The sequence below is a fragment of the Chrysochloris asiatica genome, unplaced genomic scaffold (assembly GCF_000296735.1).
Source record: "Chrysochloris asiatica unplaced genomic scaffold, ChrAsi1.0 scaffold00101, whole genome shotgun sequence".
Lineage (NCBI taxonomy): Eukaryota > Metazoa > Chordata > Mammalia > Afrosoricida > Chrysochloridae > Chrysochloris > Chrysochloris asiatica.
The window spans coordinates 4,956,822-4,983,941 of NW_006408619.1; the positions used below are offsets into that span (position 1 = coordinate 4,956,822).

Sequence of the window (27,120 nt, forward strand, 5' to 3'; positions counted from 1 at the left end):
GAACACCCACACTTGCAGATAGTACCCACGTGACCTGGACCAGATGACTAGATGATCAGAGCCCAACCAGGAGAAGAAAGAAGAGGAAAAAAAAAAAAAAAGAGTAAGCTCATACAATCTGATGAACTGGATCTATACCTACGGATGCAGTGACTCGAAAGAAGGAACAAATCCTCACAGCAAGAGACCTTCCCACCCCCTCCACATACAGAGTGGGCAGAGATGGGTAAATTGGACATTGGATACTCAAATGGGGAGGGGGGGGACTACAAAGGCAAGAAGTGACTGGCTTACAAGCTTTCAAGAGGGAACCTAGAGCTAGGGGGCATGGAGGAAGGCAGTATCTCCAGTGAGTACTATCCAATCTGTCTAGGAGGAGCTGATGAAATGAAATACAGATGGGTAACTCGTGATACAGTAGTGAATAATGGATATCAGGACTGATTATGAGGGTTGAAAGTGCAAAAGTAGACATTTTATAGCAAGGAAGGGAGCGATTGTTTCTCCAGTCTAGGAGCGGAGGTCTCTATGACCATCAACGGAGAAAAACTGAGAGTGGGACCCTAACCAGAGATCCAGAGATCCCTGAGATGGAGACAGAGATGATGATGTGGAGTGATGAAGCAGCTGGGGATTTTGGATCCAGAGAGGGAGAGGGACTGTGGACCGAAGACTTGGGGGGAGGGGAGGGAGGGGACGGGTTTCTAAGATATACCCTTTGGTCCGTTGATGATACATGAAGGGGATTGGAACCATGGCAATGAAATGATGTATGGTGGAATGAATGTAAAACTAAAGTTCTCTCATGTAAACATGTAAACTACCATAGAATTCACACTAAAACATTTTAAAAAAATGCTTTTCCTGTACCAATTGAGATGCTCAAAACATTTTTCCTTTATTTTATGTAGTAAATTATGTTGATTGCTTTTCTAATGTTGAAAATATGCTGAAATTCCAGGTACAAATCCCACTTGACCATAATGCATTTTTATGTACATATTTACTGTTGATTTACACCCTCGGAAACCCTGTACAGGGTCGCTATGGGTCGGAACCGACTCGATGGCACTTAACAACAACAATTTACTGTTGAATTTTGTTGGCTAGAATTTTATTGAGAATTTTTGCATCTATATATTTTAGTTGTGCCATTGTCTGGCTTTAGTAACAGAGTTTGACTTCATTTAATGAATTAGGAAATATTCCTTCCTTTTCTTGTTCTGGAATAGTTTGAGTAGAATTGGTGTCAACTCTTTTCTAAATGTTTGGTATAATTCTCCAATAAAGGCATCTGGGTTGGGGCATTGTTTTGCTGCTGTTGCTGTGTGTTGTATGATAATCTCTTCAACTTCTTTTGTTATGTGTCTGTTAAAAATTCAACCTCTATTTGTGCTAGTTTGGTTAAATAGTGTTTTTGTAAAAAAAAAAAAAAAAGAAAAAAGAAAAATGTTCTTATTGTCTAGTTTTACATATTAGTTGGAATATAATTTTTTCAGAATATTCTATTATAATCCTATTTATCTGAGTTGGTCTGTAGTTATGTTAGTCATTTCATTTCTTATATTGGTTATTTAAATCTTCTCATTTTTCTCCTTTGAGAGTTTGGCCAATGTTTGTCAATTTTATTGAACCCTTCAAAGGACTAGTTTCTAGCCTTCTTGATTATTTCTATTGTAATTCCTATTTTCATGTTCATTTATTTCTGCTCTGATCTTTTTAATTTCCTTTCTTCTGGCGACTGTGGACTTCTTTAGTTGCTTCTTTTCTATTTGTTTGAGTTGTAGAGTTAATCTATTTAATTTTCTCTTTCGTATTTTTAAATCGGTACATTTATTGCTAGAAATTATCCTCTTAGCATTGCTTTTGTCTCTCAAAGGTTTTGATATGCTGTGTTTTTATTCTTATTTAATTCTATGAAATAATAATAAAGAAATCTTCTGTTACCCAGTAGTTTCAAGAAAGGTGTTATCCAGTCTCCATAGATTATTTTCCTTGTTCTTTCTGTTACTAATTTCTACTTTTATAATTGGAGAATATACTTTGTATTATTTCAATGTATTTGAATTTAGTGAGACTTAATTTGTGATCTAAAATATTATGGCCTTTTCTAGAGAATAATCTATATGCATTGGAGGAGAATGTGTACTATTTGGTGGTATGCTCTGTATATGTCTGTGAGGTCAAGCTGGTTGATTGTTTTAATTGGTATCTTCTGTATCTTTCTTGAGTTTCTTTCGATTTGTTATGTCCATCATTAATAGTAGTATGTCAAAGTTTTTTACTGTTATTGCAGAACTGTCTATCTTCTCAGTTCTTTTAGTTTGCTTATTTATTTTAGAGCTCAATCATTGAAGTGTACATATACTTTATGGTTATGTCTTGGTGATTGACGCTTTTGTCATTTATGTAATGTCCTTATTTGTTTCTTACAGTTTTGACTTAAATGCTGTTTTATCAGAAGTTATTATTGCTACTCATTTGGCTAGTGTTTGCTTGATATATTTTCTCCATCCCTTAGTTTTTAATCTCTGTCTAAGGTGTGTCTCTTATTGGTAACATATTGATGGATAATTTTTTAAAAAATTCATTTTTGCACTGTTTGTCTCTTGACTGGTGCATTTAATTCAACTATGTTCAGTGTGACTTGTGGTAGATATGAATTTACTGCTGTCATTTTGTTATGCTTCTTTGTGTGTGGGTTGTGTTAACACTTTCATTGTTCCACTTAATTTTCTGGGCTGAATTGCTTTTACTTATGGATTTTCTTTTTGTTTCCTTTGCTATTGTTGACTTGTATTTGCTGGGTCTTTTTTATTTTCTCCTTTATTTGGGGGAGCAGACTGATTAATTTTGTGGCTAGTCAGAAATTGACCTTTACTTTCCTAAGTTTATAATAGTCTGTTATATGTAGATATTGTCTTGACTTTCTCTCCCTATGGAAGTTCTAGAACTAAACCATTTATTAGCCCTATTTGTTTTGAAGTTGTCCTCATTTGCAGCTTGATATTTCTGGTTCCCTGTTTTCAGCTTTGCAAATTTTTTTTTTTTTTTGGTATGTGTGTGAATTCTTCATTGAAATTGGTATATATATGGGTGATATTGTGGTGTGTCTTTGTCTCATATGTTGTCTGATGTTGTTATTTCTCTGTCTGAAGGACTCCCTGTAATATTGCTTGTAAGGTTGTTCTTGTGTTTAAAAATCCCCTTAACTTCTGATTTTTCTGAGGATGCCCTAGTTTTGCCATTATATTTGAAAGATACTGTTACTGGTTATGTAATTCTTGATGAAAAATTTAATTCTTTCAAGGTTTTATGTGTGTCATCCATTGCCTTCTTGCCTGCATGGTTGTTGCCAAGAAATTATAGCTTAGTATTATTGGTGGTTCTTTGCAGCTGATATTTTTTTTTTTTTCATTAGTTATGCTCAGAATGATTTTTCTTTAGATTTTAAATGTTTGATACAATAGGTCTTGGTGCTTTTCTTTTTGGGTCTACTCTTTATTTAATTTGTTCAACTTCTTGGTTGGAACCCCTCTAGTCTTCCATGCTATTAGGCTAGTTTTCTGCCAAAACACATTTCCAGAATACTTTCTCTGCTTTTTATTTTTTCTCTTCCTGCAATGAAGTTCTGCTTACATGTAAACTATTCCTCTTGATAGTGTCTCATATAACTTTTCAGCTTCCTTCATTTTTCTTCGTTCTTCTTTTGTTTCTGATTGTTCTGCAGTAAATTAACAACAGGCTTGTTCTATATTTCACTGAGGATTTCTCCCATGATTCTATTTCCACTATTGACTTCCCTATTTCTGAAATTGTTTTTCTTAGTCTTAAGGATTTCTACTTGTCTCGGTGTGGTTTCTAATTGTCTCTTCATTTTGCTATTTTGTTCTGGTATTGTTTTCTTGAATTCTGCTAAGGAATTATCTATATTTTCCTTTAGCTTTTTATGATCCTACATATTGTTGTTGTTAAGTGACATTGAGTTGGTTCAAACTCATAGCAAGCCTGTATAGGTTTCCAAGGATCAGCTGGTAGGTTTGAACTTATGGCCTTGTGGTTCGCAGTCCAGTACTGATCCTACAGACCCACACCAGGAGTCTGATCTTGCGTATAAGTCATTTGAATTCCTTATCAGGCAATTCTATGACCATTTCTTCCAAAACTGCTTTCTACCCCTTTACTTTGTTTATTTGTTTGAGTTATTTTATTCTATTTCTTTGTATAATTTGTTATCTCCAAATGCAGTTTCAGAGGCATTATATTTGGTGCTATCAGTTAGTGTGTTCCCAGGATGTCAGGACAGGATGTGTCTGTGTTCCCTTTGAGGGAGTACTACATAAATGCATGAGGAAGACATGCTGCATGTACAGGAATCAGTGTCTCAGTAAAGGATGAGGTAACAAGGGTTTTCAGTACAAGTGCGGATGGCTTGTAGGAACTGTTTGTGTGGTGAATGCTTGTTGCTCCAGCTCGATGAATATTAGATGAGAAGACTAGGAGACTTTGCTCATCATTAGAGGTGTTGCTGTTGCTGTCAGTATGTGAGTGGCATTGCAGGTAAGCTGTTTTTTTGTTTTTTTTGTTTTTTTTTCCTAGCCTGTTGCTTAGGCATGAGTGTTGACAACATTCTGGCTGGTTGCTGGCTTGGGTTTTGTGTGTGCACAATACCAGTCACCAGATGATTGGGATGAGGGTATATGGGTCACCAGTTTCTAGGTGACAGGCATGTGAGCTTGTACCACTCACTCCTATATGGAACTCACACCACTGGTTTCTACCATAGGGCTGGTTGGAGCAAGCAAGCAGTTCCAACAGTGCATGGGTGCAAATGGCAAATTCTTGGTGGGTGTGGCTGCATGGGAATGGATAGGGAGGTTGTGAGTGTCTAGTTGCAGGTCTGACAGTGTAGGAATATGTGTGTCATGGATCATGGAGTGGGGTGCTGGAGACCTTACTCACCATTCATCACTAGAAGGGAAGAGGGGAGGAAGGGGGACCATAATTTTTCCAGATGAGAATTGCTTGCAAAGTCCAGCAGAAAATCAGAACTTGCCTGCAACCAAATGTGAAGTAGGGGAGCTATCCAGAGTCTTGTCTGGTTGGAGATGGCTGACCACAACTCCAAGGCCACCCACCCAAATGATCAGAGACTACCACTAGTTAGGATTTCTGTTTCTATTTGTTGGCTTTCCTCCCTGATTTATGGTCAGCTGAATTCCAGGGCTTTTGGCCGCCTTCTGTACTTCACTCCTTAGATTCAGTTCTTATTCTGGTCATCTTGCTTCACTCCAGGTTAACCTACACACTATCTCAGTATTCCTATTGGGAATTTGATGAAGTTGCCTTCTTGTACTCCTCACCCAGGGACACTACTCACTTTGTCTCAAGATGAACACATTGTGCCAGACTAGCTGGTTGTTGTTGTTAAATGCTGTTGAGTTGATTCCAACCCACAGTGACCCTGTATAGGATTTCCAAGGAGCAGCTGGTGAGCTTGAACTGCTGACCTTGCAGTTCAAGCAGCTTTGCAGTCTGACTCATTAGCCCACAGCTCCACACCAAGGCTCCAGACCATCTGGTAGGGCACCTATAATCCATACATCTTTCCATTCACTGTTCATGCAGTTTCTCCATCTCTTCTAACTTTAATTCTTCATTCTTCCATTTTCTGTTTTGAGTACCCAGATTGCTATCTGCTTCTGTTTCACATTATTAATTATTATTATTATTATTGCTACAGGGACATGCCAAGGTGTGTGTGACTAAGTTTCCATCTTGGGCCATTTTCTGTAAACTGATTTCTTATATTTTATTTAGATTTTTCCTTATGCCACCCAGTTAAAAATTAAACAATGTTCCTATAAAATAGCAGAAACCCTGTTTTGTATATTTACAGATAATCTATACTCAAGTGGCAGTGTAGGATAAGCACTAGACAGCTAACCATAAGGCCGGTGGTTCAAACCTACCAATTGCTCCTCAGAAGCCCTACACAAACGGACTCAACAGTACTTACAACAAGAAGTATCTTTTATATACATGTTCCACAGGGACTGGAAGTCTGGAGTCTTCCATGTCATAGCAGAGATCATTCAGAGTTTTAAAAGAGGTCTAAGTAAATTCTTTGTTTAAATTTTGGTGATGTCTACTGGGGAGATGAGGTGGGGTGGAGGGGAAAACAGGAGGGTGATTAATGTTTGTTTTCAGTCCTGGTGAAGGTGGAAATACGAAGAAGGCAGAGAATGTGTGGAAACAGGAAAGAATCACCTACTTTGATCTTAGGTTGTTCTCTGAATGGGACCAAAAGTCAAACAGATGCCTCCAGAATGAAGAGGGGCCTGTGCTTCATCTGTCTAATACAAATATCAAAGGGAGACTGTGATCTGATCCAGTGGGTAAGACAAGGAAGTGATGATGCCTGTAGTACAAAGTCTTGATAGACAGCATGGTACAGAGAGCTCAACGTTTCAACGTCAGAAATTTTTGTTGTTGCTAAGTGCCATGGAGCAGATTCCAATTTATAGCTACCCTATATAAGGTTTCTAAGGAGCTCTGGTAGCATAGTGATTACAAATCTGGCTGCTAATCTTAGAGTCAGCAGTTCAAAACTACCAGCTGTTTCATGGGAGAAAGATGAGGCTTTCTCATCCTGTAAAGATTTACAGCCTCAGAAATGCTGTACAGGGTTGCTATGAGTTGGAACCTACTCCATGACACATAACAACAACAACAAATGTAGGGTTTCTGAGGGGCAGCTGGTGGGTTTGAACTGCTGACCTTTGGTTTAGCAGTCAAATGCTTATCCTAAAGTGTTACAGGGACATACAAATCAAAGTTCAAGTGGTAGAAATAGGGAACTGCCATGTATAATCCGAACCATGTGGGCCAAGACAAGCAATACTTCTAGAAGAAAAAAATGTAAATCAGGAAACAAGCCTCCTTACACAGACTGGATAGATGAGGGAGTGGGCCAGTGTTCCTGCCCAGGGATCAGCCATCAGGAAACCCATCATGGATCCAAAAGACTAGTCTAGAGCTACCTCCTGGTTATCACAGCCTGCTTGCCCTGATGGAGTGGTACACAAATGAGTAGATCTGTTTCTCTTTTGAGGACTCATTTCTGCAGTGGACTGAGACAGAGGCAAAGGCCTCACTCAGGATGGGACACCACAAAGGACAGTGTCCAAAGATGGCAGCCAGGCTGCTGATTCTTTCCCTTCTGTGTTGAAAACTGGGGAAAGGGAAGAGTTCCAATTCCTGAGGAAAACTCCAGGAACTCATTGGAAAACTGGCCTCTCTCTTAGGGAGGGCTCACCACAGATTGGAAGTTAAGCAACTAAAACAAGCCCTGGGGTAAGTCTAATGGTGATGGTTCTGTGCCGTCGAGCTAATTCCGACCCATAGCGACCCTGTACAGGGTTTCCGAGGCTATAAATCTTTACAGGAGCAGAAAGCCTCATCTTTCTCCCACAGAACAGCTGGTAGTTTCCAACTGCGGACCTTAAGACCAGCAACCTGATTCATAATCACTATGCTACCAGAGCTCCTTGGTACACTTTTCATTTTTCTAATTGACAGTCTTATTATTTTAATCATTACCATTAGTAGGACCAATGCTTCTAAATATTTTATGTTGGAAATATTTTAAATATTTTATGTTGGAAAATACCTCTGGAACCAGAGAGATCTGAGCTTCAGAAAAGCATATTACTTTACTACAACCTCCTTTACTGATAATAAAAGTTGTACCTCATCTGTAAAATTTGGATGATATCCACATTTTAGCACTTTTGTCATGATTCAAGATGTCTGTAAAATCTCAACATAGTGTCTGTCATGTGTTAGGTATGCAGCAGATAAGTAACAGTCATTAAAACAGTTAATCTTTATGAGAAACAGAAGCACTCCAGTGCCATTGAGCATTCTAATTCATGGTGACCCAATAGGACAGGGTAGAACTATTTCCCAGGGTTCCTCTAAGTATTTATGGGAGCAGACAGCCTCCGCTTTCTCTCATATAGTGCCTGGCAGTTTGGAACCATTGATCTTGTGGTGAGAATCCTAATGCTTATCTCACCTCAGTACCAGGGTTCCTTTTTTAATGGGAAAGATACAAAATACAAAACAATGCCATGTATCATCCTTCAAGTTATTATATTACTTTGCTAGGGTCTTTCAAAGTAATTGAAATATAACCCTGGAAAGATGTATAATCTCCTCTAGCATTTTGTGGTATATAATACAGGGTTTCTCTGGGGGACATTCTCTAACTTTAATATATCATATTTGCCCCAGATCAACTAGAGAAGGGGACTTCTCTAAGTCAAGGTTACTTGTGTAAGCCCATGTTAGAAGTTTGGCTCATAGTTTTGTTGTTGTTGTTAAGTGCCATCAAATCGATTCTGGCTCATAGCAACCCTTTATAGGGTTTCTGAGGCTGTAAATCTTTGTGGCTACAAAAAGCCTCATCTTTGTCTTGAGGAACAACTGGTGGCTTAAACCATTGGCCTTCTGGTTGCGGTCCAGTGCTTATCCTACAGAAATGACAATTCCTTACTTTGGGAAGGGTATGGAATGTAAAAGCCTCTATCAGACAGTTGTAGGAAGAAATTCCTCACTTTCCTCATCCATCACCTCAATTGTGACTAGATTTTGCTGATAACTCAAATGAAACACTTGCAAAGAGCATAGTATGGTTGTCAAATAGAAGGTCTGGAAACACATTCTTAAAACGAGGCTCTTGGAGGGTAATTGAACATGCCACTGATAGGATTTACTTTGTAGAGATATTTATTTTACTCTAGAGCTTCAGCTGAATTCTGTCTGCACAATATTGCACACAAGTTTGATTTGCTTGGTCTTCAGTGAGCTTTGGTTGGCTTAATTGGAAGCATAGCTGTGTTGAGTTTTCATCACATTTCCCAGAATATGCCTTCTTCCACCTCCAACCTTGTCTTCCTTTTCCTGTGGCAATGGTATAAATAATGCAGAGTTCTCACTGCTAGAAAGCAGGAACAAGATCCTGATGTCCGGAAAGGAAAATACATCAGCTGATAGCTGGACGAGCAGAGCAATAAACAAAATCAGGGGTTGGGTGAACTGTGGAGTTTGGGGATGGCTATAGAGAAGATGGGTAACCTATTGAACCAGAGGTCCAGTTAGCTTGGAGAGAAACTGAAATGGGGCCAAGAGAGGAAGGAATAAATGTGAAGAACTTAACAATGTATCCTTCATCAGCCTATTTACTGAGCAATAGATAATGGAACTCAAGGTTACATGAATTAAAGTCATTTTTCAATTTTGCTCAGACTAGAATTTGTTGAAAAGATCCCAGGAAGATGCAAAATCATAACCCAACCCCCATACTTTGTCAAAAAGGAAACTGAGACATAGGGGTGAGTCAAATTGCCCAAAAGCTAACAAGTTTAAACCAACCACCCCCAATTCAAACAAAATGAAACTACATGAAATCCCAAAATCTGTTACCTGCTTTAGGGAGGTAACATATTACCTATTCACTTAATCCACTAATCCAAATATAGTTCTTACCTTCATTGTCTCTGAGTTCCTAAATTTATTTAGTCTCCAAATAGATTTGGAGTCCTGGTGTGGTGCTGTGGGTTAATGTGCTGGACTGCAAAGTCAGTTTGAACCACAAGGTCAGTGGTTCAAGCTAAGCAGCTGCTCCTCAGAAACCCCATACAAGATCGCTATAGATAAGAGCCAACTTGACAGTATTTAACAACAGAAACAAATCGATTTTACTTCTTTATTCTCACAAAACTCTCTTTCTCTTCATATTCAATACTGCTGATTTTGTCATCTATCTTGCCTGATGTCAGGCCTTCCAAACTCTTCTGGGTATTCACATTTTAGTGACCTGACCATGTGGTTCCTCCTTGCTTAAATGTTTTGAGTTCTATCTCACCACCTTCAAGGAGCCTTGAGGGGGCTATAGCTTAGGCATTGGACTGCTAGGTTGATGGTTAACTGCTAACTGCAAAGTTGATGGTTCAATCTACCAGCTGCTCCATGGGAAAAGGATGATTCTCTCTGCTCTCATAAAGATTTACAGTCTCAGAAACCTATGAGTCTAGGAAATAGAATCTACTCAATGGAAGTGAATTTGCTTCTTTGTTTTCAGCACCTTTATGAAAGAGATCCAAATGTCCCAGCACGACCTACCAATGTTTCCATAATCTTGATGTCAACTGTGGTTAGATGGATGTATTCTCCTCTCATGTTATGATCTCATGCTGCATAATTGCACTTTCTTGGAGTCCTGGTATGGTGCTGTGGGTTAATGTACCAGACTGTAAAGTCAGTTTGAACTGCAAGGTTGGAGATTCAAGCTCATCAGCTGCTCCTGAAAACCCCACACAGGGTCGCTATGGGTCGCAAACGACTCGATGGCGCTTAACAACAACAACAACAACAACAACAACAAATCCATAGCCACTTCTTCTTTTACTCATCTGCTTCTTGTTGGTGTTGGGAGATGCCATCTAGTAAGCTCCAACTCACAGTGGTCTATGTAAAACTGAATGAAACACTGCCACCTACTTCTGTACCATCCTCACAGTGTCTGTTCCATTGCTGCTGTCACCATGCCAATCCATATTTGGGGGCTCTTCCTCTTTTATTTGCTGACCCTCCACTTTAACAAGCATAATATCCTTCTCCAGGAACTGGTTCCTCCATGTAATATGTCTGAAGTATAAGAGATGACATTTCGCCATTATTGCTTATAGGGGACATTCTGGCTGTACTTATTACAACACAGATTTCTTTGACCTTCTGACAGTCCATAGGACTTTCAATATTCTCTTTAACACCATAACCCAAATGCATTAATTCTTCTATGTTGTTGTTGTTGTTGTCAGCTGCCATCGAGTCGGAACTGACTCATAGCAACCCCATGAACAGCAGAATGAAACAATGTCCGATCCTGGGCCAACCTCACTACTGCTGACACGCTGACACACTTGAGTCCATCAATGATGCCACCTGGCTGATCCATCTCGTTGGGGGTCTTCCTCTCTTTCTCTGACCCTCCATCTTACCCAGCATGACATCCTTCTCTAGCGACTGTTCCCTCCTGACAATATGTCCAAAGTATGAGAGACGAAGTTTAGCCATCTTGGCCTCCAAGGAGCACTCTGGCTTCACCTCTTCCAAAACAGACCTATTGGTTATTTTGGCAGTCCATGGCACTTTGTGTATTCTCCTGCAACACCACAATTCAAAGGCATCAATTCTTCTACAATCTTCCTTATTCACTGTCCAGCTTTCGCATCCAAATGAGGTTATTGAAAATACCATGGCTTGGGTCAGGCGCACCTTAGTCCTCAAGCTGGCATCCTTGCTCTTCAACTCTTTAAAAAGTTCCTGTGCAGCAGATTTGCCCAATGCAGTATGTCGTCTGATCTCTTGACTGCTGCTTCCATGAACGTTGATAGTTGATCCAAGAAGAATGAAGTCCTTGACAACTTCAATCTTTTCTCCGTTGATTAGAATGATGTTTATTGGTCCAGTGGTGAGGATTTTTGTTTTCTTGACATTGAGATTCAATCCATACCAAAGGTTGTGTTCTTTGATCTTCATCAGTAAATGTTTCAAGTCCTCTTCACTTTCAGCAAGCAAGGTTGTATCATCTGCATATCGCAGGTTGTTACTGAGTCTTCCTCCAATCTTGATGCCACGTTTTTCTTCATAGAACCCAGCTTTTCATATTATTTGCTCAGCATACAGGTTGAATAAGTATGGTGAAAGAATACAACATTGTCACACACCTTTCCCAATTTTAAAACATTCAGTGTTCTCATGCTCTGTCAGAACAACTGCTTCTTGGTTCAGGTACAGAATCCTCATGAGTACAATTAAGTGTTCTGGAATACTCATACTTTTCAATGTTGTCCATAGCTTGTCATGATCCACACAGTTGAAAGCCTTTGCATAGTCAATAAAGCATAATTAAACATCTTTCTGATATTCTCTGCTTTCAGCCAAGATCCATCAGACATCAGCAATGATATCTCTCGTTCCCTGGTCTCTTTTGAACCTCTGCAAGTTCTCTGTCAATGTATGATTGTAGCCATTTCTGTATTACCTTTAGCAAAACTTAACTCGCTTGACATATCAAAGAGATTGTCCAATGATTTCCGCATTCTGTTGGGTCACCTCTCTTTGGAATGGGCATAAATATTGATCTCTTCCAATCAGTCAGCCAGATAGTTGTCTTACAAATTTCTTGGCAGAGATGAGTGAGTGCCTCTTGTGCTGCCTCACTTTCTTGAAAGATTTCAATTTTTATTCCATCAATTCCTGGTGCCTTGTTCTTTGCCAATTCTTCTATAGTCTTCCTTATTCATTGTTCAACTTTCACATGCATATCAGTTAATTGAGAATACCATGGATTGGGTCAGGCACACTTTAATCCATAAACTGACATCTTTGCTCTTGAACACTTTAAAGAGGCCTTGTGCAGATTTGTCTGGCACAATATGTTCTTGATTTCTTGACCATTTCTTTTGTCAAGAGGTTACATATTGGTCCAGTTGTAAGGATTTTTGTTATCTTTACATTGAGGTGCAATTCATACTAAAGGCTGTAGTCTTTGAGCTTCATCAGTAAATATTTTCAGTCCTCTTTACTTTCAGCAAGCAAGGTTACACCATCTGCTCATATCACAAGTTGTTAATGAATGTCCCTCCGACCTTGATGCCATGTTCTTCATATAATCCAGTTTCTCAGATTATTTTCCCAGTATACATATTGAATAAGTATGTTGAAAGGATACAACCCTGACACACCCTTTTCCTGATTTAAAACCCTTCCGAATCCTCTTGCTGTGTTCTAATGACTGCCCCATGGTCTATGTGTAGGTTTCTCATGAGCATAAACAACTGTTCCGGAATACCCATTCTTCGCAATGTTATCCATAGTTCTCCATGAACCACAGGATCAAAAGTCTTTGCATAGGCAATAAATCACAAGTAAACATCATCAATATCACATGCTAGTAAAATTTTGCTAAAGATAATACAGAAACAGCTGCAACTATATGTTGACAGAAAACTGCCAGAGATAAAAGCACGGATGTAAGATCTGTCTAGGTACAACTTCCCTTGGGAATTCTTGTAACATAGTATTGCACATCTCAAGGGTGCCATTGATTTGCAAGGAAATGTAAATAATGATCCTTGCCATTGTGCAACATGTTCTTATTTGGATTCCAAGGGTTTTATACTTATCTCTACCTGTGCTGGTACTTACTATAATACACTTGAATGTTTCCTTGTAGGATCAGTCCAGTAAAATAGCTTCCAGTGAAGGCAATATAGACATAAAGTTCTTGCTGTTAAGTGTCTTCAAGTAGCTTCTGACTTATTGTGATCCTGTGTAAGATTTCTAAGTCTTTAAATCTTTGTAGGAACAGAAAGCTTCATTTTCTCCTTCAAATAACCGCTGGTCTCAAATCCTAGACCTTGTGGTTAGCAACCCAGTGCTTATCCTAAGAACCACAGACATGAAGAGTGTTTCAAAAGATTCACTCTGAATTAAAGCAAATTTAGATGAAAATATTTACACATACACTTAATAGCAAGGATCCCTGGTGGTATTCAGCTGACAAGTGAAAAAAATCAATGGTTCAAATGCACCTACATGCTTTATGGTGTACAATCTGTTTCCATAGAGATTATAGCCTATAAATAAATACATATGGGGCAGTCCTGCTCAGTGACATGCGATGGACTATGAGTCAAAAGCCACACCACAACACCTAATAACACAATTAATAGTAGACCAGACTTTAGGCAAGGTTGATCAAATCAATTATTTTATCTAAAGTTCAATGCTCTAAACTGTAAAAGAGGCATAATAATCACCACTATTTCATCATGAGATACTCACATAAAGTTTCAACACAGTATCTAAAACAACATAAATCTTTGCTATGTTAACTATTATTGTTATTATTATTGAGGATACTACTATGCAATTACCACCACTTGTCTGTCAGTTTGTCGTACTGTGGTGGCTTGTGAGTTGACCTCATACAGATATGTAGTTGGAAAAGAAATATTTCAACAGTTTTTTTTAAGATAATTGTGGATATTTTTCTTGATACTGCACCAGAAATCTGTAAGTGACAATTTCTTAAATGTTAGTTGAAATGCGGAATCTGTAATCCTATGAGTGGAATTTTCATAATCTGTTCCTGGGCAGGGTTTTCTTCTGTTGTTCACAGGATCACTATGAGTCCAAATCAACTGGAAAGCATGTAACAAGAGGTTAGCATAAAAAAAATTCATGCATAATGACATATCAAATAAAGAACCATTTTTTTTTAGAAAACATCAACACCTCAACAACCAACAAATAATCCAATTGAAAAATGGACAGTGGATATGGACAGTCACACCATCAGAGGAACCATTCAAGTGGCCAACATGATGAAATGCTGGTAATCATTAGTCATTAGAGAATTGCAAATAAAATGACAATGAGATATCGTGTCACCCCAGCAAAGGTCAATCAAACATAAAACAGAAAATGTTGGTGTGTTGAGAGATATACTGCTCTCAGACACTGCTTGGGGGCCAGCAAACTGATGTAACCAATAGGCAACCACCACTCATCTGTCAGTTTATCGTACTGTAGTGGCTTCTGAGTTGCTGTGATTCTGGAAGCTATGCCATCGGTATTTTAAATACCAGCAGGGTCACCCACGGTGGACAGGTTTCAGATGAGCTTCCAGACGAAGACAGACTAGGAAGAAGGAGTAATGAACTACTTCCAAATATTTAGTCACTGAAAACTTAATGAATGGCAGAGAAGCAATGCCAGATATAGTGCCAGAAAATGAGTCCCTCAGGTTGGAAGGAACTGAAACTACGACTGGAGAAAAGCTACCTCCTCAAAGTAGAGTTTACCGTGATGATACGAGTGGAGTAAAGCCTGTGGGAGTAAAGCTTGAGGAACCTTCATTTGCTGATGGGGCACAACTCAAAATGAAGAGAAACAGCTGTAAACATCCATTAATAATCATAGTATGGAATGTACGACGTATGAATATAGGAAAATTAGAAATTGTCAAAAATGAAATGGAATACATAAACATCAATATCTTAGGCATTGTTGTTTTTGTCAGGTGCCATCGAGTCGGAATCGACTCATAGAGACCCCATGCACAGCAGAACGAAACAATGTCTGATCCTGGGCCAACCTCACTACCGCTGCCACACTTGACGCCATCAATGATGCCACCTGGCTGATCCATCTCGTTGGGGGTCTTCCTCTTTTTCTCTGACCCTTCACCCTACCCAGCATGACATCCTTCTCCAACGACTGTTTCCTCTGGACAATATGTCCAAAGTAGGAGAGACGAAGCTTAGCCATCCTGGCCTCCAAGGAGCACTCTGGCTGCACTTCTTCCAAAACAGATCTATTGGTTCTTTTGGCAGTCCATGACACTTTCAGTATTCATCTTAGGCATTAGTGAGCTGAAATGGACTGGTATTGGCCATTTTGAATCTGACAACCACATGGTTTACTATGCCGGAAATGACAAATTGAAGAGGAATGGCATTGCATTCATTTTCAAAAACAACATATCCAAATCAGTCATGAGGTACAATGCTATCTGTGATAAAATAATACCCATGTGCCTACAAGGAAGACCAGTTAATACCACTATTATTCAAATTTATACACCAACCACTAAAGCCAGTGAGGATGAAAAAGAAGAATTCTACCAACTTCTTCAAACTGAAATTGATCAAACATGTGATCAAGATGTATTGATCATTACTGGTGATTGGAATGCATAGGTTAGGAACAAAGAGGAAGGATCAGTAGTTGGAAAACATGGCCTTGGTGATACAAATGATGCTGAAGATCGCATGATAGAATTCTGGAAAACGAATTATTTGTTCATTTCAAATACTTTCTTTAGACAACATAAGAGATGATTAAACACAAGGACCTCACCACATGTAATACACAGAAATCTAATTGGCTACATCTGTGGAAAAAGATGATGGGAAAGCTCCATATCATCAGTCAAAATAAGGCCAGGTACAGATGTGGAACAGACCATCAATTGCTCATATGCAAATACAAACAGAAGCTGAAGGAAATAAAAACAAGTCCACGAGGGCCCAAACATGACCTTGAATATCTCCCACCTGAATTTAGAGACCATTTGAAGAACAGATTTGGTGCATTGAACACTAAAGGTGGAAGACCAGAAGAGTTGTGGGATGATATCAAGAAAATCATAGAGGAAGAAAGCAAAACATAATTAAACAGACAAAAAAGAAGGAAAAGATCAAAATGCATGTCATAAGAGATGCTGAAACTTGTTCTCCAGTATAGAGATGCTAAAGCAAATGGAAGAAATGAGGAAGTACAAGAGCTAAACAGAAAATTTCAAAGGTCAGCTTGAGAAGACAAAGTCAAATATTACAACGAAGTGTGCAAAAATCTGGAGTTAGAAAACCAAAAGAGAAGAACATGCTCAGCATTTCTCAAGCTGGGAGGATTGAAGGAAAAATTCAAGCCTTGTCTTTCTTTATTGAAAGATTCACTGGGTAAATTATTGAATGATGCAGAAAGCCTCAATGGAAGACAGAAGGTGTACATAGAGTCACTGTACCAAAAGGAAATGGTTGATGTTCAACCATTTCAAGAAATAGCATATGATTAAGAGCCACTGATATTGAAGGAGGAAGTCCAAGGTGCATTGAAGGAATTGGCAAAGAATAAGGCACCAGGAATTGATGAAATAAAAATTGAAATATTTCAAGAAAGTAAGGTGGCACTCGAGACACTCACTCATCTTTGCCAAGAAATTTGCAAGACAGCTATCTGGCCAACTGATTGGAAGAGATCCGTGTTTGTGCCCATTTCAAAAAGAGGTGACCCGACTGAATGTGGAAATCATTGGATAGTAAGTATCTCTAATGTCCCATGTGAGTAAAGTTTTACTAAAGGTAATATACAAAAGGCTGCAAGCATACTTTGGAAGAGGACATCCAGAGGTTCAAGCCGGATTCAGAAGAGGGCATGGAATGACGGATATTATTGCTGATATCTGATGGATATTGGCTTAAAGCAGAGAATACCAGAAAATGTTTATCTGTGCTTTATTGACTATGCAAAGGCTTTCGCCTGTGTGGATCATGACAAGCTATGGACAATATTGTGAAGTATGAGTATTCCGGAACACTTACTTGTGCTCATGAGGAATCTGTACTTGGACTAAGAGGCACTTATTGGAACAGAACATGGGAACACTGAATGGTTTAAAATTAAGAAAGGTATGTGACAGTGGTGTTTGATTTCATTGTATTTATTCAACCTGTATGCTGAGCAAATAATCTGAGAAGCTGGATTCTATGAAGAAAAACGTGCCATCTGGATAGGAGGAAGACTCATTAACAACCTGCGATATGCAGATGATACAACCTGGCTTGCTGGAAGTGAAGATGACTTAAAATATTTACTGATGAAAACCAAAGATCACAGCTTTCAGTATGGATTGCATCTCAATGTCAAGAAAACAAAAATCCTCACCACTGGACCAATAAACAACATTCTTATCAACAGAGAAAAGATTGAGGTTGTCAAGGACTTCATTCTTTTTGGATCAACTATTAACACTCATGGAAGCAGCAGTCAAGAAATTAAATGACATATTGCATTAAGCAAATCTGCTGCACAAGACCTTTTTTAAAGTGTTGAAGAGCAAAGGTGTCAGCTTGAGGACTAAGGTGTGTCTGACCCAAGCCATGGTATTTTCAATAACCTCATTTGCATGTGAAAGCTGGACAGTGAATAAGGAAGACCATAGTAGAATTGATGCTTTTGAGTTATGGTATTGGAGGAGAAAATTGAAAGTGTCATGGGCTTCCAAAAGAACAAACAGATCTGTGTTTGTAAGAAATGCAGCCAGAGTGCTCCTTGGAGGCCAGGATGGTGAAACTTCATCTTTCATACTTTGGACATATTGTCAGGAGGGATCAGTCTCTGTGAAGGATATCATGTTTGGTAAGGTGGAGGGTCAGAGAAAAAGAGAAAGACCCCTAGCTAGATGGATTGTCAATTTGGCAGCATCAATGGGCTCAAGTGTGGCAACAATTGTGAGGTTGGCCCAGGACTGGGCAGTGTTTTGTTCTGTTGTGCATTTGGTCGCTATGAGTCGGTACCGACTTGATGGGACCTAACAACAACAACTATGCAATGTTGAATTCTCATTTCTTCTGCCACATGGAAAGTACCCAGTAAATATTTTTTTGACTAAATATATGAAGAAGTAGGATTGGAACAATGATTAATTTGTGGTACTGTTGCCATAATTGAACACACTTCCTACTCTCTTGGCACAGAAGTTTACTCGGAGAAAGAATACGTGCAAAATATTACTCTAGGAAAGAAGCAGCTTCCTCAACTGAAATAAGCTGATAATTTGTTTTGTAATTTCCCCTGCAATTTAAAAGAACACATGTTTCCTATAATTAGCAGTAGTTTATTTTTAGGAATGTCAATTGAGCAACAAGCAGAACAATGTCTCCTTCCCTTTCATTGTGAATCTTCAGAGGGCACTGTATTTCCTAGGTTTAGCAGCACTCTTTCCTGCCAGTGAATAGGTTACAAAATCTGTCATTTTCCTCAGCTCTCAGTGTCTGTAAAGATTGGAGGAGGGTTGGGGTTTGGGGAGACTCTTCTTCAGTTGAGTTCAGCATTAAAATAGTGCCTGTCACCACTGAGGTATCACTTTTGGCTTTGTTGAGAATTACAATTATAGTCATAATTTGTTTGCACACTTTTCATAAGAATGTTGTTGCTGTTAAATGCTGTGGAGTTGGTTTTGACTCATAGTGACACTGTATAGGGTTTCCAAGACTGTTAAAATCTTTGTGGGAGCAGAAAGCCTCATCTTTCTCCAGCTTTCATAAAAATGTCATTGTTGGTAAGAACTGTCAACTCAGTAACTACTCATAGTGACCTTGTATAGGGCTTCCAAGGAGTAGCAGGTGGATTTGAACTGCTGACCTTGTGGTTTGCAGTCTGATACTGATCCTACAGGACCACAGTGGGTGTTTATCACAGAGAGAAACTGAGGTGTTGATGGGAAATTCATAATGGTAGAAGATTAAGCCTCCAATAAATGTTTCTTCTGAACTAGAGGATGAACCTGATGATGCCATGGTTAGGCACGTGCCTCTATCTAAAAGGTCAGTGGTTCAAACCCTCCAGTTGCTCCATGAGGTAAAGGACTTGATGATCTTCCCCTGTAAAGATTTTAGCCTAGCAAACCTGATGGGGAAGTCTCACTCTGTCACATAAGCATGCTATAAGTCAGAATCGACTTGATGGTACATGATAACAATTAGACTAGAAATTTTCAAAGTGTCATCTTGGGACCAGAAGCATCAGTATCACGTAGAAGCTTGCTCAGAATGACAATTTTAGGCCTTCTTGGGACTTACTGAACTAGAACCTGTGTCTCAACAAGCCCTTCCAAATTTCTCTGAGATCCCTGCTCTCAAGTCTAGCCAAGAACCGTGGTAACCAACTTTGGTGTACATTAGAATCACCGTGAGAACTTTAAAAAAATATTTCATAGCCCTTGTGTCACTGTAGACCCAAACCAACCAAACAAACCCATTGCTGTCAATTTCAACCCATGGTGACCATGTGTTACACAATCAAACTGGCCTTCGCAGGGTTTTCATGACTTTAATCTTTGTGGATCAAATTGATAAATCTTTCTTCAATGGCCCAATGGGGTGGGGTTTGAAATAGCAATCTTATAGTTGGTAGCCAATTGCAAACCATTTGTGCCAACAAAGGATATCTAATTTTACCACATTTCTGGGCTCTTGGCCTTATGGTTATTGGAGTTAGAGTCTGTCAAGTTGGTTCTGACTCAGAGTCACCCTGTATAGGAATTCCCTGATTGTAAAGCTTTCTTGGAGCAGACAGCCTCATCTTTCTCTCAAGTAGCGGGTGGTGAGTTTGAACTTCTGTGAATATAATGTAATATAATAGCAACATTCTGGAACACATTTATATCCATCCAGTCTTACATGACACTTCTAAACACTTTTTCAAAGTAGTTGTATCACATAAGAATCCTGCCAGAAGTGTATGAGAGTTCCATTTTCTTCATCTCTTGGCCCAAATATATTATTGTCTGTCTTCATGATAGAGGCCTTTAGTTGGTACAAATGGTTTGGGCTCAAATATGAACCTGAAGTTTAGTGGTTCAAATCTGTCTAATTTCACCATGAAAGGAAATCCTGGAGATTTGTTTTTGGAAAAACTGCAGTCATGAAAATCCTATGGAGCAGTCCTTTGTAAGGCATAGGCTTGCCAGGAGTTAGAACTGACTTAGTAGCAACAGGCTATGCTTTGACTATTTATGTATTGTATATTGATGATATAGGTGGGGACTTCAAAATTGTCATAAAATAGAATTTTAAAATAAGGACATTATATATATATTTAATCTCTCATCTTATATCTTATATATATGGACTTGATTTTATATGTTGACATTCTATTCTGAAAATTTGCAATACATTCTATGTACATGTTTTGGACATTTTACACTTTACAATTTTACTTTAAAGAATAAGATTGTCTCATTGTCTTCTTTCAGACGTTATACCTTTTTGTTTTGCTTTGTTTTGTCTTCTACCTAGAAAGAACCAATAAGTTGTTTTTTGTGGGTAGTCTGTGTTTTCTTGGTTTTAGTGAAAACTTGCAATATTACATCAATAGTTATAAATATATACTGTAGGCTACTTTCTGTTGCTGCTCTTGTTCAGTGTCATTGAGTAGCTTCTGACTCACAGCAACCCTGTGCACAACACAATGAAACACTGCCTTGTCCTATGCCAGCCTCACGATTGTTATGTTTAAGCGTATTGTTACTGCCAGTGGCAATCTGTCTTGTTGGGGGTCTCCTTCTTTTTTTGTTGACTCTCCACTTTTCCAAACATGATGTCCACTTCCATGACTCGTCCCTCCTCAATATGTCCAAAGTACAAGAGACAGGTGTCACCATTCTAAGGAATATTCTGATTACACTTCTTCCAACACAGATTCATGAATTCTTCTGGAATTCCAGGGTACTTTCAATATTCTTCTACAACACTGTAATTCAGATGCATCAATTCTATGGTCTTCCTAATTCATTCTCCAACTTTCGCATGCAAAAGGGTATTAACAATACCATGGCATAAGTTAGGTGGACATTAGTCTGCAAAGTGACATCTTTGCTCTTCAATATGTTAAAGAGATCTTTTGTAACATGTTTCCTTAATGCAATACTTTTTTTTTTGGTTTCTTGACTGCATCTTCCATTGTGGATCTTAATAAATTGAAATATTTGACAACTTCATTCTTTTCTCCACCTATCATGATGCAGTTCATACTGAAGGTCATAGTCTTTGATCTTCATTATCTGATGTTTTAAGTTCTCTTCAATTTCAGCAAGTAAAGTTGCATAATCTGCATATTGCAACTGATGTGGCACTCTAGGATCAGCAATGGGCTGTGAACCACAATGTTGGTGGTTCAAAGCCACCAGTTTTTCCTTGGAAACCACACACAGAGTTACTGCATAGGAAAAGACTTAATAGCACTTAACAACAACAACAAGTCTTCCTCCAATATGGATCCCACATCCTTCTTAATAAAATCCAACCACCAGGATTTTTTTTGCTCATCATACAGGTTGAATAAGTATGGTAAAATAATATAACTGTGACACATACCTTTCCTAATTTGAAGCCAGTTAGCATCCCCTTGTTTTGTTCAAATGATTGTCTTAGTCTATGTACAGGTTCTTTGTGAGCACAATTAAGTGTTCTGGAATACTCATTCTTCACAATGTTTTCCATAGTTTGTTGTAATCCACACAGTTAAATAATTTTCATAGTCAAGAAAGCACAAGTATGTCTTCCCACTTTCAAGCATAGGTTTTGTTTTGAAGAATGTCAGTATGAACAATTTACGTTCATAAAAAGATGCCAAACCAAGTCTATATGTTGTATTACACTGAAAGAATCCTTAAAACCATTGTCTACCTTCCATTTTTCCCTATTTTCTAAAAATATTACCATTAGATGTCTGAAAAAATTAGTAATGAGGAGCCTCTCTTTTCAAGAGAGCTTTAAAAGACATCAAAATAATTAGCCATCATGTGTTGACTTCTTTGTAGATGTGGCCTTAGTATAGAAAATATTTCTTTAAAGCTCCACTTATACAAAAATGAAAGCTATATATGATAATAAATTTTTTTTAAACTTATGTATCATGGTCCCTCAGATAATATATAATAGATTATTTTGGGACTATGATGGTGAAATAGTGGACAGGAATAATTTAAACAATTTTATGCTAAAAAGTGACTGAAAACTGCTCAAATTGTATTTAGAATTTTGAAGACATGCAACAGAATACAACTGGGATTGTTATGCAAGATTTCTTAAAAACTGTCTATCCCTTGTGTATTGTTCTAAAAAAGACTTTACATCTTTATCATGTTGCCTGATAGATAGACTCTTCTTTGTTAGAAAAGTTCCCATAACCTGTATTCAATAATTGCCTAAAATTAATTTGTGATCATTTGTAAATCCATTTAATAAATTACATGTGTTTTCTAAAAGACAGACAGAAAGAGTGAAAGAAAGAAAGAAAGAGAGAAAAAGAAAGCAAAAGTAGACATCTTTCTGGTAGTCTCTGCTCTGCTTCCAGGCCAGATCCATCTGCCATCAGCAATGATGCCCTAGTTTGACGACAACTTCTGAATTTGGCTTGGATTTTTGGTAGCTCCCTGTAGATGTACTACTGCAGTCATTTTTGAATTATCTTCAGAAAAAAAATTTACTTGTATGTGATATTAATGGCATTCAATGATTTCTACATTCTGTTGGATCACCTTTCTTTGGAAAGACACAAATATTGATGTCTTCCAATCAGTTGTCCAGGTAACTGTCTCCCAGATTTCAAGGCATAGATGTGTGGATGCTTCCAGTGTTGCATCCTTTGTTGAAACATTTCCATTTGTATTCTGTCAATTCCAATCCTTTCAGTGCTAGTTGAACTTCTTCCTTTACTACCACTAGTTCTTGATCATATGGCACCTCCTGAAATGATTGAACATCTACCAATTCTTTTTGATATAGTAACTCTGTGTAGTCCTTACATCTTCTTTTGATATTCCCACAGTTATTCAATATTTTGCTGTTTTGTAGATAATCTTTATTAAATTTTGAAATTACTATTTGTTCTTAGATGTTAAGAGGTTAGTTGTTATTTTTAAATTATTTATAATTATGGGATGTAGCAACTGTCATGGATGCAGCGACGCTGCATTTCTTTATGATTTTGCATGAGAATCTGATCTAGATCAGCGTGACTAGAAATGAATGATTTCATATGGCCTCTGGCTCACTGTCAGCTATGCCAATGGGATGACTTTGCCAAGTGTGTCTCATCATCCAACAGGCTAGCCTATGCTTACTCAAGTGGCAGTCATTTCAGCATTCCCAGGAACAGCAAGTGAACAAATCCTATTGTACAAAATACTACATAAGTCCTAGCCTATATTGATTTGCTAATGTCTTCTAAGCCAAAAGAAGTTGCATCATCATGCCCAAATTCAAAGTGTGAAGAAATGGATTCCTCTACTTAGTGTTTATTACAAAAAAGCATGAATGTATGGGAATGGTTTGTTGTCCTTTTTAAGAAATAAAAGGACTGTACAAGCCATATTTCATCAGATGTTGCCTATTCCTCCACTGTCCCTTCTTCCTTGACAACTGCACCCAAACAACTCTTGCTAAAGTCACTAATGAGCCCCATTCGACTCATTCTCCAAAATAAATGGTATCCACTGGAGAAAGTCAATATTTTAACTGTTTAAGAAATCAATAGACTTGATTTGGATTTATTTTCTCCTTTGTTTGGCTATTATAGGTCTTCTGTGATTTCCATGGCCACTCTCAAAAGAAGAATGTGTTTCTTTATGGTTGCAGCATCAAGGAGACCTTGTGGCAAACGGAGTGCCCCTTGAGCACATGGAGCGTCCTGGAGGATGTCAGCTACAGGGTAAATCCTTGGGAGAATAACACAGACCTTTGGTTTTCATATTCTTGCCTTTGAGAGCTGTAGTCCATTCACTGTTTTGTTGTCTAAATAAGTATTTTGATTATTTTAACTATAGAGCTGTAGTACAAGCTTCTTTAAGACCAGAAAAAGAAAGCATTCATGAAAATGTAGTGACAAGCATGTATTACTTCCCAGCATTTGTACTGAGACTTATTCCTTAATCTGTTATCTAAATGTTATGATATGAGGGTAAGTCTAAAGTATTACAACAAAATCATAGAATCCTTTATTAAACAAAAATAGAAAAATCTGAAGCTGTTGTTTCTCAACATAGGTCTGTAGTCTTCTGGAGAGCGTTTTTACATCTCTAACCTACTTCAAGGAATTCTGTGTTATACACACATTAAAATGGCAGTTGGGGCATCCTCAAGGGATACAAATCATAGGCCTTTTAAATGTTCTTCGTTTGGGGAGAACAACGACAACAACAAAAAGTCCAAAGGGACAAGATTAAAGCTCTAGGGTACATAAGATAAAGTTCCCCAATGAAATTCTCCTGGGACTGCCCTTGCTGTCCTCAAAGAATCAGCAGTAGCAGTATTGTGATGGAAAAAAAAAATTTTTTTTCCATTGGGAAACTTTCCTGAATTTTCTCACTATTGCAGTTTTTAGTGTTCTTAAAAGTCTTCATAATAAGTCCCTGTGATTGTTCTATGCCATTAGAAAAAAACAAAAAAAAAACACAAAACTATCAATATTATCCCCTTGGGATCCCCAAAAAGAATTGCTATAACCCTCTGAGATGACCTCTGCCTTGAATTTAACTGGCCCAGAAGATCCCCTTGGGAAACACTGTTTTGATTGGACCTTTGATGCTCACCTACTGGAAACAGGTTGCTAGGCCTTTTCGCTAAGACTCCTCTGGGTGGGTCAAACCTTCAATATTTTGGTTAGGAGTTATGCTTTTATGTGAGTGCAATGTCTCTTTAGGATAAGCACTGAACTGAAAACCAAAAGGTTGGCGGTTTGAGCGCACCATCCACTCTGCAAGAGAAAGATGAGGTTTTCTGTTCCTGCTAAGATCTATAGCCATGGAGCTGCTATACAGGGTTGCTGTGAGTCAGAACCACCCTATGACTCTTAACGATAAGAATAAGCTGACTTCCTAAGTGTTGGCACCACCCAGGGACACATATGATGGTGCCTACCTGCTCTAAATCCTTTACTGTCCTGTTGTTCTTGTAAAGTGCCATAGAGTCATTTCCAACTCATAGAGACCTTGTATAGGGTTTCCGAGGAGCAGCAGGAGGGTTTGAAGTGCCGACCCTGTTGTTCACAGTCCAGTGCTGATCCTACAGTGCAGCACCTAGGTGGATCTAGGTTAATTTACTATGTACAAATAGCTTGATCCCCAGGGTTATATGGTAGTATTTTGTTGTTGTTGTTACATACCATAGAATCAGTCCTGACTTATAGAGACCTATATATGGTTTCTGAGAAGGAGTTGGTAGTATTAAAAGAGGTAAAATCCACCAAACTGCTATTTTAACTGGAAATACTTCCTTGTAGTCTAAGTTTTTCTTCCCCTTTTTACTCATATTTAGAAGTCCTTGTGTGGCACTGTAGGATAAGTGCTGAAATGGAAACTACAAGGCTGGTGTTCAAACCCACTAACTACTACTTGGAAACCCTATACAGGGTCACTATGAGCCAGAAACAACTTGACTGCACTTAACAATAACAACCTCTGAAACAAGGCTGCTGCTGTAAATTTCAGATATTCAATGTTGTTATAGAAGAATTCACAGCTTATCTTTGATCTGTTTGCTCTAAAGCTCAAGGCTAGCAAAAGCAATAAACAATCGGAAGAATAACTGCTTACTTTAGAGACTAGTTTACTAAATGGAAACATTCATCTGGGTAGATCATGTTGACCTGCATAAAATCATCTCTTATGCAATGTTGTTGTTGCTGTTGTTGTTAGGTGCCATTGAGTTGGTACCAACTCATAGTAACCCTATGCACAACAAAACAAAACACTGCCTAGTCCTGGGCCAACCTCACAATTGTTGCCATGCTTGAGCCCATCGATGCTGCCACTTTGACAATCCATCTCACTAGGGGTCTTCCTCTTCTTCTCTAACCCTCCACCTTACCAAACATAATATCCTTCTCCAGCGACTGGTCCCTTCTGACAATATGTCCAAAATATGAGAGATGAAGTTTGGCCATTCTGGCCTCTAAAGAGCACTCTGGATTCACTTCTTCCAACACAAATTTGTTTGTTCTTTTGGCAGCCCATGGTATCTTCAATGTTTTTCTATGTTGTTGTTGTTAGGTGCCATTGAGTCAGTACCAACTCATAGCGACCCCATGAAAGCATCTACATTATCTTGTATTAAATATACTTTCAGCAAAACTTTGACCACTCTTTTACAATGGAAAGTAACAGTATTCATGGATAATCTCCTATCCACAGGCAAAGATAATGAAACATAGAATGTCAAGGTATATCCTTTAGAAAGCTACTATGTAATGAGAGCAGAGGACAGACACCACAGTGGGATCTCAGTCCTCCTAGTCTCCATTTTAGTGTATGACTCATGTTTTTTAATGAATAAATTTCAAAAATATTTGAGGTACAGTTTAGTGTCAGATAAAGTCATATGTAATAACATCACCGCAGAGATTCCAGGCTCAACCTGTTTGCATAAGCTCTATATTGATTAGCACAAGTCCCTGGGTGGTACAGTTAAAATGATCAGCTGCTAAACACAAGTTTGGAGGCTTGAATCCACTTAGAGATACCAGAGGCCTGGAAATCTACTTTTGAAGAATCAGCTACTGAACTCCGTAAGGACTATGCATAGACCCTGACATAACATGATTCAGAGTTGACTTAATGGTAACTTGTCTTGTTTATTTTTTTATTCACTAGCAAAGGTATTAAAAATGTGCTCAATCTATACACTAATATTCCTTGATGCT

General features: G+C 38.4%; 1 protein-coding gene across 1 annotated transcript in view; it reads left to right on the forward strand.

The window, feature by feature from the left end:
- LOC102818791 (cytosolic carboxypeptidase 4-like) overlaps window positions 1-27,120 on the forward strand; it is a 1,058,651-nt gene that overhangs the window by 745,799 nt on the left and 285,732 nt on the right. The window contains 1 exon segment of the mRNA XM_006867161.1: window positions 24,001-24,132. Coding sequence (XP_006867223.1) covers window positions 24,001-24,132 — 132 coding nt within the window.